Raw genomic sequence first — 13,208 nt, 5'->3', positions numbered from 1 at the left:
TCACAGCAGCGTATTGCCCTTTGAGACCCGATTGCACCTGTTTCTGAAAAGAAGTTCAGCCACAGAAATCTGTTTGTAGTCTGCAAAACAAAGTCTCTAAGCGCAGCAGCTTTGCCACCCGTAAGTATTTCTTTCGGGAACACCCTGATGCACTTCGTTCTTCCAACTCATAATACATAATCATTTCCAAGAGGATTTGGGTTAGGGACTGCACTTTTTTCCCCTTCTTGAAAATAATTCCAAGTTCTTGTTTTAAGATATTGTGGCCTACACACAAATTAACTGTGTATACATACACGACATCTTCATAAGCAAGAAGAGAGTTAAGCAAGGACTGACACAAGCTAGGCTCAGGGGGACTGTCAGGATGCAATTTTTCTGCAACTCTTCTGTTTGGCCCAGGTCAAAGACCAATTCAGATAGCACTGAAGTTAGAAAACCCATCGTTCCTGTCATGCAGATCAAGTCTGCAAGTAATTTCATGCTCGTTGATGAGAGAGACCCTGCGCAGTTCAGGTTGAAGACAACTTTACACACACAGCCACTATTTTTACTGTTGGGGTCAGGAAGCTCTTAGGTAGAACAAACTGCATTAGTAGTTTAGTTTTTGAGTAGCGGGTCTTAGACTTGTCCATTCAGACAGGGCACATGAGATTGGCTGTACTCACTTACCTTCCCGTTTCTCAGTTCGTGTAGGGCGAGACACACCCGCCCACCTCCACAGCAACTTCTGTCATGCAAAGCGCTAGCTCTGAATAGCAACAGCGGTTCCAAGTTTACTGTCTGACACAGATTACTAAGAGGTTTATGCACTTTCACTGCCCAGAACAGTTGACAGCTTTGCTAGCAGACTTGCTAAATTACAGCCACGCACTTCAGTTCCTAGTGTCACAAAAACCACTAGGACTTTTTCCAGATTTCACAGAAGTTTGGAGTTAAGACACTTTAACCAAGCCCTTCCTTCAAACCACACAGCTAACCTTTGTTTGTCCTTTGTAACTGTCCACCAGAAGAAGCATTAAATCATTTTCATTGCTTCAGCATTCCTACTATTTGCCTTCAACATTTAGTAAATTTTCATCTTCCAATTCCACAAACATTCCTGTTTGTATACAGCTTTGGACTTTCTACATTCAGACTTAAAGACAGGACACAAGGCATCGATCGGGACAAGTTCACCAGCTGACTGTAAGCAGGAGATCAGTGGAGCCTCTTCTTAACCTGGTGCACTGCAGAAATGGAGCCTTACCAGCATCTGTTGGGTCTAACACTACTGGCTTCAAAGCCTCGGCAAGAGCCGGTCCTGCTTGAGGAGCTCTCCATGGCTTACCTCCTCAGCGCCTTAACTCGGCGTAACTCAGGCCTCCTCCACAGCTTAAGCACTCCCTTCCAGAGCACCAGTGTACAGGCACGTTGACCTCTCTGTTCGTTAAGAGCACACAGCACCAAGGTGCCCGAGATACACGCTATGGCACTCACCAACAAAGCCCTGCCTCAGCGTCCACTCACTGAGGAGAAGCGCTCCACTGGGGGGTTTTGATCTCTGCTATATGGTATTTCACCATATCATATAGTCTTCAATAAGGGAAGAAAAAAGGACTCCGCTGTTTCCTTCGTCTTCAGGCAGACTCCATGGTAGACACAACATGCCTCCTCTGTACTTTGGAGGTACTTCTGGAAAGTAAGAGGCAAAAGATTCTCTTCATATCTGAAGCACCTGCTCCTCCTCTAAAAAAATGCCACTGCTTCACCCCCACTCAATCCACCTTATCTGCAGCATTTCAGTACGCTGAAGTCTGAGAACTAAAACCTAAGTATTGGCCTTTACTAATCCAGATACCAACGCAACTTGCTTAAATTAAGCTTTATATCTATAGCTAGCTACACGTGACTTACAAGTTATGATAAATACTGGTCCTTTCTCCAATAATTATCAACAATATTAATCAAATCTATAACTAATATTAAGTCCTTAAAAAGGATGTGCCTCAACAGTCTTGCAACAGGAATATTGTGGGCTACCTGATGTAGTTTGCATTAATTTAAGCATTCTGAAGTGCTTAGAAGGAAACACACAAGGATGGAGGCTGGGAACATTAAGTTAGGAAGATGGGTTTCAAAATAAACAGATCACCCCAGTAAATAAGTACAGCAAAGATTTAATTTTGAATTGCCACCTAGAAAGTATAATTCTTTCTGCCAGAAGCTTCTGTCAGGGAAAAATCTATGTGATGCTAGCGTTTACTCGTGGAGACTCAGGCTTCCTCTCTAAGAAGAAAAGCTGAGCATAGATCGTGACAGAGCCTTCGTTCACCAGCTCTCCAGACTTAGAGGGTTCTGCAGACAGCAAGAATACAGACCCTTCGGTAGGCTTTTTTTTTTTTTTTAAACTCACGTCAAAAGCTGCCAGACTGATTACCAATAGACTTACTTTTCTTCTTCACTGCTCTCACACCCTCAAGAGGTAAACCAAGGATGTGAGGGATGATGATACAAGTTTTAAACAAGACTATGAAGCAATCCAGACTTAAGCAGAAGCTCAAGCTGCATATGAGATGAGAACTAGGCCTAGAGAAAAAATATCCCGGGGGGGGGGAGAAAAAAAACCACCAAACAACAAAAAAACCCCAACCACTTTAAATGTGAAATAAGCCATGTTTGCATAACTCGCTCTCATTTGCAACATAGATATCTCACCAGTTGCGGCTCTGGTTAGTGACTAAAGACTGTTCCTATGGTGGTGGCAGTTTCTCTCCCTGCACCTGCTAATGCAAGGCATTTCCTTCTTTATAAACACTTCTCCCCTTAATCTTACTTGATACTTCAAAACAGCAGCCTAGCAGTATGGTAATGTAAGCCTATTCCTTGTTTCCCTGAGAATCTATCCTGAACTTAAAGAAGCATGCTAAGATAGCTCAAAGAAAACTTATGTGCAAGGTACTATGTATGTCCAGTAGCATCCACTCTGAAATACTTGCAACAGAATTAGCAAAAAACCAAAACACACCAACAATTTCTTGTATTTTTCAAGACCTTTTGGGCATGCTCCTTTACACCAGACAGTACTTCATTCCCGCGTCAAGCATTAAGCTTAATGTGTTATAACTGCTTCAGGAACACAGCTACGCAGAGACAATTTATACTTGATATATACAGATGATCAGTCTCTTAAGTTAAAGGATGTTTTAGGATATACTTGAACAGCTAGCACGGAATGAGTATCACATGCTGTCATTCAGTTCCTATATGAACAATGTCGCCTGACCCAGTACTGTAATCTCTTGCCCGAGGTAACACCTCAAAAGCTAGTGCATCAGTGCAATACATGAAGCTCTCCCTTAAGAGATCCAGGAAAAGGTAAGGATGACCAAAGACAGTCAAGTCAGGCAGGCACAGCCACGCCTATTTCCCCTTTCACCTATCTTTTTAATTTGTACGAAAGCTCCATACCTTGTAGTACAACAAACTGCAAAAGGCGTTTCTCTTCTCCAACCATTTTCAAATCAAGTAAGTAACTGGACCAGCTGTTACTAAAAATGAGTCTCTTATAGACAGTCATACAAGATTCTTCTTTTGAGTTTTATTTCTTTATAGCAACATGAACTACACGTTTCCACTTAGGTATTTTAGTGCAACAAGGAAATCCATTACCTCAATAAGCTTCAGCAAGGTGATTTGTTTCTATATGCAATGGAAAAGATTATTTAAAGTGTCTCCCTTCATTGCACAACAGTTTAAAGCTTCAAAAATCTAAGTAAATAGCTCTCACAGAATTAAACAAGCAGACACTTTGCTTGATTATGAAATGCTTTTGTTGGATGAGCTAAGTGTTTTCTGCAGTAGAGCAATTCATTTGTAAGCCACAGACACTACTACAAGAGTGGTATCAGAGTAGAAGTGGTGACGCTTTAGTAGTCTGTGCAAGAATTCCACTCTACTTTTTGCAAGTTGCGTATCTTGAAGATACATTCTCCCAGTTGATCACATTCCAGATGGCTTTCAAATAATCAGGTCGAACATTTTTATACTGAAGGTAATAAGCATGTTCCCATACATCGATTCCTAGCAAAGGAATGAGACCTGTAAAAAAAAAAAAAAAAAAAAAGGAGGGTAAATTTTGTAAATCTGTGAAAACATGCTTTACATGTAAAGTCTTATATTGCATCCTGAAGTTGTACTCAATTTCTGAGTCTTTATCTGCAGGAAGACAGAGTTCTCCAGCACATAGGTGCTTATTGCAACATTTTACAGAAGTGTTTGCTCTCCACACACACACATCATGCATAAACCAGAAGAGCTGGTTAAGATAAACACCTATGAATACTCTAGAACTGCCTTGAAGACATAACTGAAATGAGATACAGTAATTTTTGAAAGGTTTACATCTTTTGCACAGTTATGCAAGCATTTTCATGAAAAGTTACACCATGAAGGAGTCTCTTGCCATGCCAGTTTGCTTCTAATATTTTAATCACAAGTTATTAATTGTCTAATTACTTTCCTTGCTTTTCTGCTAAAATATCCTTCTCACTGAATTCTTAATGGGGAGTTTTCATTGGGGGGAGAGGGGTGAAATTTACCCACATTATGCTCTATGTCCCTATAATAAAATTATTCTTTTTTTTTTTTTTTCTTCCTACTGAGAAGCAACACACAGACTGCTGACAATTCCTTGTCATTCTCTATGAATTCTGCAGAACATGTTTCAAAGATATCTGCAATAGGATCTGGACAAACAGCGACTGTGGGCAGGATTCTCACTGGCCATGACCTCTTCCCTCTGTCGAGGGGTGTCCAGCCTGCCATCATCAATGCCAGGTCACTCTAAGCAAGTAAAAATAATCTTCAACAGTGGTCATGGTCAGTATTACTTTGCTTGCCTAGCTGTAAGATTTATCCCCATCCAAGGCTTATTTAATTGACACTCATTACTCTTTACCAATATTAATGAAGCAGGTTATAAGCCTTCCATTTTAAACCCAGCCTACATAGTGACAAGAGTTACTCTGTACACCTTCCCCTCTCCTGTTGCCTGGCCTACACTGACAGTTCTGTGAATAGCTCCTCTGCCAGAGAAAACAATCTGAAGGCAAGAGGCTTAATCTTCCTTGATACACGCAAGCTACTCCAGTTACTCAAAAATAATCCAAAGGAGCTTAAGCTAAAACTACTGTCTAAGAGAGAGCACTTTCACAATATGCCCCATCTATTTCCCCTTTGACTAGACAGACTTTAAACCCTACTGCTCTTCACGGTTTTTAAGTCCTGCTTTACAAATGCTGTTTTAAAAACTGCAACTCTTTTTCACTTCTGGTAGTAGTCATATTCAGTTTTCCAGCCCTATTTATCCAGCAATTTCTTCTCAGTATTTATCCACAAACCCCTTTTCAGATCTCATACACCTGCCTGTGAAATCTACAAAGAGAGAAGCAGAGGGGAAGGAAAGAAACCTGACCTGTTGTTCCTTGCAAAGGGTCTTGATTTGCACAAGCTGCTATTTGTAGGCGCCCCTGCTCTTTGTTATAGCCAAGCCATCCCCAGCCCGATCCTTGAACACCAACTGATACGGCTGTCAGCTTCTCCTTGAAGTTTGCGAAGGAACCAAAGTCACGCTTGATGGCTTCCATCAATTCCCCTTTAAAAAAAAAACACAGACAGATCACAGAATGTCAGGTGCTTAACATTTTTCAATTTCCAGATATCACCTGGAAATAGAAGGAAAGAGCAGCAGAAGCATTTGGGCTCTGTAGGAAGTGTCTAGAGAAAGAGAGTAGTTGCATCATTAATCAGCTCTGTCCCAACCTGCTTAAGGGGTCAAGCAGACTGGAAAGAAATTAGTGCAGTAGTCAAAGATGCTGTCTTCAAAGACACAGCCAGGGTGCTATCAGCAGGACACTCAGGCGTTTACATTCTTGTCTAAAAGGAAAGGGAACACCACAGAGGAGGACTAGGAAAGAAGGTAAAGAGCTAGTTTGCATATCTAAAAGGGCAACACTAAGTGGCTGTGATTTCTTTGTCTTAATACAAAGAAACATTTGGACACCTTTGATACCAATATAACGAACCTACACGTAGTAAAAGGTATTTAACCACTTCCCTCAGATTTTAGATTTACTTCTGCTTCTACAGTCAAGTAGTCTATTTGACATGGATAAGCAGGCTCCATGATTAGATCACTTCTCTATTATACAGTTAAGCTAACCTGTGCTAGGGCAAAGGGAACAGAAACCAGAATTGTTTAGTGTAACAATGAACTATCTAACTAATTCCTTTCCCCTACACCCTAGCACACTTGTGGTTTTCAGATATTTAAGTGTTTGCTCAAAACCAGAAGGCATCTATGCTCCTCTCTAATTAGCTTTCTAATTAGCATGTGTAAGAATACTTCATACAGTGCAATGCTGGAGAATTCTTCATTCTTCATCCCTTCCACCTTCAGACAGATGGTCTTGAAAATCTCTTGGCGATAGCTGCAAGTGCATCTTAAGACAGGCTTTAGCAGGCTTCCTACAAAAGCCTTGAACCATTCAGTTGAAACTGAAAGATGACATTTTAGGCTTACTGACTTCCACAGAAGCTTCACAAAAATTGGGAGACAAAAATCAAGGCTTTAAAGCATCTTTTCTGAGAATGTCATCTAAAAACAAGTTCTATGAGAAATGGACTGATATCAGAACTGCTTGTTGAAATTTCAGTTTCAAAGCTTCAAAACTTTATGCTCTAGTCTTAACTAGATCATCTTCAGAGCATCTTTGTACTTCATAGTAGAGTCAAAAGTCACAAGCAGATGTCACCTATGAATGCTGAACTGGAGTACAAAGCACCTGAACCCCACCAATTTACAGGCAGGCATGTAAACCTCATTCAAAAACCCTCACGTTTACCACAACAGCTTTTGTGAGATCTGTATTACAGGGCCTTTGCCTTTCACTGCAGGTCACTTGTAGATAATCACTACTCTATCCTCCCAAAGGGGATTTCTTCCTTTAGGCTTTAACTGCTAAACTATCCCTATTTCAAATTGGAGCATAAATCCAGTCACTAGGTTGGGTGGTCTGCAGCACATTTCTTCCTTTTCTGTGCATCGAGTACATATATGGCAACTTAATTAGCATAGCTTTCGAAAACTATTTTCTCATATGAAGATGGAATATGCAGCAATAGCCAAGTATTTTGCAGTGTACATGATGATTTAGAAATCAAAAATACTTAGCCCAGGGCTAGCTTTTTATATTCTTGGCTTGCATCTGAAAAATGCTGAATTCCTCAAGACTGTGATAATTGTCAGATAGACGGGCAAATTAACTCTGAAAAACAAAGATCCTTCAGACTCTTTCAAAGAGAGAAAAGATCATCAGTTCTACTGGTCAATTAAAATTGATGCAATAAACCATCACAACAAGCACTAACCTTTAGGCTCTCCTCCGCCAGTAGGAGAAAGGTTTGTCCAGAAGATGGTGTGATTGATATGACCTCCACCATTGAATTTCACTGCAGGCTGAAGTGACACTTGAGCTGTAACATCACCTAAGGATGCAGAAGATAAAAACACACAGATAAAGAAAACCATCGTCATCACTGCAGTAGTCACTAAGTTGCCACTAAGCCTCCATTGCTCTCCAAAATCTTTCAAGTCTTACTAGTCTATAACATGCCTATGGAAAAGATAAGGTTTATGACTGTTATCCGTATTTTAGATAGTCACTGACATAAAGTACATTAGAGATTTCTTTATATTTGACCTTTTCTTATCCTGTAATGATATGTGATCTGCTAATATTGCACCTACCAGGCAACCCATATTACACATATAAGATCTACTGCCATCTTACAGCAGAATGAAGCAACTCGTAGAGCCAAAACATTTTAAGGACCCAGCACTTGTAAATTGCTCAGTATTACCACTACAAGACAAGAACGTTGTTCACCCATTAGCGCACTGATTTGCAAACCAAGAATTTTTAAACAATTTACAGGGCAAACAGTTTATGCTTCAGAGCAAGCTGATGAGTACAGTGAGCATGTACACAAACAAAATGTTCTTCTCCCTTCTATTTTTTGTTTCGTTTTGTTTTTTTTTGGAATGAGGTACTTGCAGGAAGAGATAGTGACCCATTTTACTCCACATTACAGAACCCTGCATCTGAAATCAAGATCAGATGCCCTGTACTTCCTCCCTCTCCACAAAACATCATATTCCTTAAAGAATTCACTGGTGCCTTGTGCCTCTAAATGGTGTTGCACCACATCAACACAAATGTTTTGAATACTATTATGGCTTTTAAAAGAATTGAACCATTTCAAAGGTTTTTAAGCTTCTTCCACCACTCCAATACATTCTCTAGTAAGAAATCAGTCGGGGCAGCTGTTTCCTCCACTTGCTTTCAGGAATGAGTGGTAGAAGTCTTCCTGTAAGAATAAATGAGTCAGCTTAACACAGACATGAAGGCAAGCCACAAAGCAGTAGCACACCTGTTACTAAGGTTTTAATACAGGATTCCAGGTTCTCAGCATCTCCTCATACCCTTCAGAAACTACAACAGCCTTGGTAAGCTTCATACAAATAAAATACCTGGATGAAGCTCTTCCAATGTAACTCGTAAGTCCCCCCAAAAATACAGAATTCAATGCTTTGCTAAAATAAATTACAGTAGCACTCAATCACACACCCATGGCTTTTTGTTTTTGCTGGAAATGACCACTGTTACAGCAAAGAGTTTCCTTAAGATGCAGAAACTAAACAGTTTTCTATAACCTTTTCTTAAAAGTAATTTTTGTCCCTACACCAATTCACTTTCACATGCAATACAGGTTTTTGGGGTTTTTTCCCCATTCAGAAAAATATCTGAGAGTTAAAAAACAGTCTATGACTAATATGTGATCTCTGCATCTCCAGTCCTAATAATACCCAGAGCAACAAAACCAGAGGGGTACAGGACTGGAACAAAGCATCCAAAGCAGTTAGTACAAGCACTATTTGCTGAATTCAGGTATCAGGTCAAGGATGAGAACTCTCGCACCCAGTCAAATGGCATCTTTGGGACATTTTCCTTGAATTTTGCATGCCTTAATGACACTTAAGTTCATCCAGCACATACAACATATCACAAGCCAGAAACCCAAAAATAACCCAGGATATCTTTTATGTCTTTATCACTGTTTATTCCACCATTCCTTAGAGAAACCTATTCCCCAAGACCACTAAGAACCAGAGATGGCACTTGACCATTGTCCTTAAAACACAGTATTTGTGGTGCTGTCAGATCAGTCCTGCTGAACACTGCACTGGAAAAGACAATGGAAAACAAGTAACTTGCCCTTCACTTAAAGCAAAAGTATCTTGGAATTTATTTGTCTACAGAGTCCCTGGCCTTTGCTCCAGCTTACCACACTCCTCAACACAGCCATAGAGGACAATTCAGTAAACCAAGACGGGCAGCTTAGAGGTGCTCCAGAGACTAGTCAGCTCAGTTTCTCAGTCTTTCTACCGAGAATCATTTGTTTCCTTGTAAGAGCAGTAAGAAAAGCACCACAGGCCACATGACTGTCAGAAAAGAGCAGGGAAAATTCTGGTAGGTACAAGTTTCCACTGAAAATAAGTTTCAAGTTGATATCCTTCAATTAGCCAATCCTGCAGATTTTGATAAACCAGTAATCAGAACCAGCTTACGCTGAAACAAATAACAGAGTCCTGTGCTGCACCTTATCACTGAAGTGCATACTCATTTTCAAATCAGCTGACAACATAAGCCAACAGGACTCAACTCAGGACAGCTTTTATTTGAGTTTTCTAAGCAGATATAGATAGGTGAAGAAGCTATTGACAAGGTTCTGTTATCCAGAAGAGACATTGGATAGTGATTAGACATGCTGTGTAACCCAACACTGAAATGCAGTACAGGAAATTCTTGATCATTCTCAGCTTTTAAGTATGGAAAAAGAATGACAATACTGAGAGAATGAGGTGGCAGTTCAGACTTTGCCCTTTCCTAAATCCTGGTCTTAGAAGTCTTTCTAACGAGGGTCAAAATATACAGTATACTGGGATACCAATTGGGGGGGGGGGGGGGGAGCCAAACCAAAACACACACAAAGATCACAAGCAAATATTTGTGTGCTTTAATGTGCATGACCACCCCCAGTACATTATCCATTTGCAAAATAATGCCTGCAAAATCCTTAGGGAAAGATTAACCTCTACCTCTAGATTCACCATTTCCAACAGCAAGCGATGAAAGCCTATCAAAGGATAGTATTTTTAAAAACCACCTCAAAGGATCCACAACACTGCAGATGTTTCTGCTAACCACAAATTCTGCCTCCACTAGTGGCTGAAGGCTTGATCCTTAAACAGTACAAGTAACATCAGTAGCAGATCCACTGATTTCTCATAGTTCAGGTTCCCTCCTCAATTCTGTGTGCACTAATTAAATCTCCAGAACACAACTTTCCTGGACCCACCACTGGCAGGACAAAGCAGCAGCCAATCTTGATTGCCTGATTCTTAATTGAATCTCATTAGTTCATTAATTTAAACTGCACAAATTATTTTTAGGCTTACTTAGGCACTTCAAAATCTGTAAACTTTCGTAAGTATCCAACTTTCTCTATTCAAGCACACTAGCATTTATCAAGGGCTACAGGGCTGAAGTTTACTCAGATATTGACAATTCTCACTTTCATCCAAGCCAAAGCAGTTAAATTGCACCATGAACCCACCTGGCAACCAGACAGAAGTGAGCCTATAAAATAATCACCTCTTAGAGGTAAACTGATACTCTTTAGAAAGACCATCACAACAGAAAAAAAACACAGAAAATATTCCTTCTTAAAAAGATATACACATTATTTCACCCATTTCCATCGGTCCAACTGAAAGACTTAAAGAAGATTTTGAAAAAAGCATTTCATGTGTTTCAGTGTTGCCCAGATAGAACTGTAAAGTGTTCATAGAAGTCAGCATATCTCAAGATTCAATTTGAGATCTTAACAAAAAATTCCATGATGGCTCGCTGTATATTTTGGTGTCTCACACTGGCATTTGAGCTACGTGTCTCCCTAATCTGACCCACTGGCATTACTGACACCCAAATTCAGATCTCTTCGCTGCATGTCGTATACATTAACTGCACATTTGTCTTACCTCCATTTGTAGGTGACTAAGATTATTTCACAAGAGTCAGCAGAACATCTGATGTGAAAACAATCAAGGTGCACAAATTTTACTTCGCAGAAGTTTGTTACTAACTTTTCATTACAAAGTATTTGTTTAGTAAAATGACTGCAATTTCCTATCAACTCAGTCTTTGGTTCAAGTTACTAATGTAAATATAGACTAAATCCACAACAATCAATGAATTTTCTTCAAGTTTTACAGTACTACAGAGAACAGAATTCATGCTTTTTAGTTACACCTAGTTTCCAATTATCAGCATCACTGAAGCTTACAATGAAAGCTTGCTCCTAAAAGCATTTCACCTTATTTAAAAAAAAAACAAAACCACAAACGACCTTGAACTAGATAATCCAAAACTTTTAAAAGAAACTATTTCCCCTGGAAAGAAGGGGTATCCATTTTTTTTTCTCCTGTATCATCTGTGTCAACTAGCTTCCATCTCATCTGTTGACTGTGGATATACAAACCTTTTGCCAGTGCCTCTTTGTATTTCTCCTCCGCAACATTTAGGTTGTTCACGTAGGTGGCATGATGTTTGCTGTGGTGCAGCTGCATGATCTCTGCGCTAATATGAGGTTCCAGAGCGCCATAGTCATACGGCAAGTCGGGAAGAGTGTGCTTTTGCTTAGAGACCAAGCACCCCAGTGGTGCTATCAACTTGGCACCGCTTCTAGAAGAGAAAAAACAGAAGTAGTCTTATTCAGTACTTGGGCTTTACCACTGAACCCATGACTGTTATGATCAGCTGCTGTAAGTACACAGGGTGGTATCTTAGATAAAATCGTCAAATTTCCATTTTTCTGGAGCTCAAAGCAAGCACACTCTATAGCTTCATTATGGATGTGAATTCACATAAAGGTCATAGATTTAGGGCTTTGCAATGTAAAGCTGTCACTTCTCAAATCAAGCCCCCCAGGCCACTGCAAAGAGTCATGCGCCCTCCCACGCATCCAGGCAAGGCCAAGGTGGGGAGAGGAAGGGAAAGCCAGTAGTAACGCACTGACATTCAAAGATCCACCTAACCTTTATCGATTAAAAACAGAAGCCAAGATGTCCCTGGTACATTTCCCTGCCTCACTATGCAAAAGGCCCCTGCACTGAAAAATAAAAAGGCTGAAAAACCCACAGAGTCACGGCGTTGCCAGGACTGAACCTCTCTACCGTTAACTCCTACTGTGCCAACACACGTGCTTCACTGTCCCTACGGCGGGTACTGGGAGAACTGCACGCTGCACGAGGACAGGGCGGCCGCGACGCCCAGCACGGAAAACCGCGCAGCTCTGGTCACCCTTCCCCATTTTAGCACCTCGCACTTGTCACGAGACATGACAACGACATGGCAAAAGGAGAACCGCTGGGCTGGGAGAAAGGTCAACTCCTGGGGCCCTTTTATGTTTCTCTGGTGACCTTGGCATAAACCAGGGACAAACCAAAACCAAAACCCTCCGGGTCCTGAAGAGAGGCCAAACGCGGCGACCCTGCCTAGCGAAGAGGTGAGGACCAGGCAGCAGCACGTCAAGCAACGAGAGCCCCTCGGCGGAGGGCGAGGGCAGAACCCGGGAGGATTAAAGGACAACCGCCAGCAGCCCCCCGGCCAGGCCGCTGCCGCGCCCTGCGGAACGGTCAGCAGCAGCGCGACCTCTCCCCTCCCGAAATGGCGGGGAGCCGCTGAGGGGCAAGGAGGGGGCGACCCCACCATCGCCGCCTCTTCCTCTCCCCCCCCCCCCCCCATCGGTCAGCCGCAGAGGGCGAGGGCGGCCCGGCCACCGCCTCACGCTGCGGGGCTCTGGCAGCCATTACGCTCCCCCACCTCTCCGCGGCGCGGCTCGGCTCTCACCTGCCCGCCGAGGCGAGGCGGCACAACATGGCGGCTGTATCGCGGCCGGGCGCTACACCGACAGCGCAGCCGCGTCTTCGCCCGCCCTCGGCGGGGCGGGCGGCGCCGAGGGCGGGCAGCGGAGGGGGCGGAGCTTCGCTCCCATGGAAGGGCCGTTGGCGCCAGGCTTTGCCCGCCTCGGCTGCTGAGGAGGAG

The 13,208-nt window shown here is 42.1% G+C and overlaps 1 protein-coding gene across 1 annotated transcript; it reads right to left on the bottom strand.

Annotated features, from left to right (window-relative positions):
• Positions 1–3,558: 3,558 nt before the first annotated feature.
• On the bottom strand, positions 3,559–13,190 carry SOD2 (superoxide dismutase 2). The gene is made up of 5 exons (XM_087776338.1): positions 13,014–13,190; positions 11,644–11,846; positions 7,411–7,527; positions 5,456–5,635; positions 3,559–4,080 (listed from the first exon to the last, which is right to left on the bottom strand). The coding sequence occupies exons 1-5, from the start codon at positions 13,040–13,042 to the stop codon at positions 3,935–3,937; spliced, it is 675 nt and encodes a 224-aa protein (XP_087632464.1). The 5' UTR covers positions 13,043–13,190; the 3' UTR covers positions 3,559–3,934.
• Between the last annotated feature and the right edge of the window lie 18 nt (positions 13,191–13,208).

Source organism: Nipponia nippon, unplaced genomic scaffold (genome assembly GCF_047370975.1).
Source record: "Nipponia nippon isolate SJK-2023a ecotype South Korea unplaced genomic scaffold, ASM4737097v1 scaffold_4, whole genome shotgun sequence".
Lineage (NCBI taxonomy): Eukaryota > Metazoa > Chordata > Aves > Pelecaniformes > Threskiornithidae > Nipponia > Nipponia nippon.
This window is presented reverse-complemented; position numbering and strand designations above follow the sequence as displayed.

Excerpts from the sequence above, each read along its gene's own strand:
- SOD2 (XM_087776338.1), bottom strand. The coding sequence starts at position 13,042 with ATGTTGTGCCGCCTCGCCTCGGCGGGCAG. Across the intron at positions 7,528-11,643 it reads CAAAGAGGCACTGGCAAAAG|GTGATGTTACAGCTCAAGTG; the intron begins GTTTGTATATCC and ends CTGCATCCTTAG. Across the intron at positions 5,636-7,410 it reads TGGCGGAGGAGAGCCTAAAG|GGGAATTGATGGAAGCCATC; the intron begins GTTAGTGCTTGT and ends TTTTTTTTAAAG.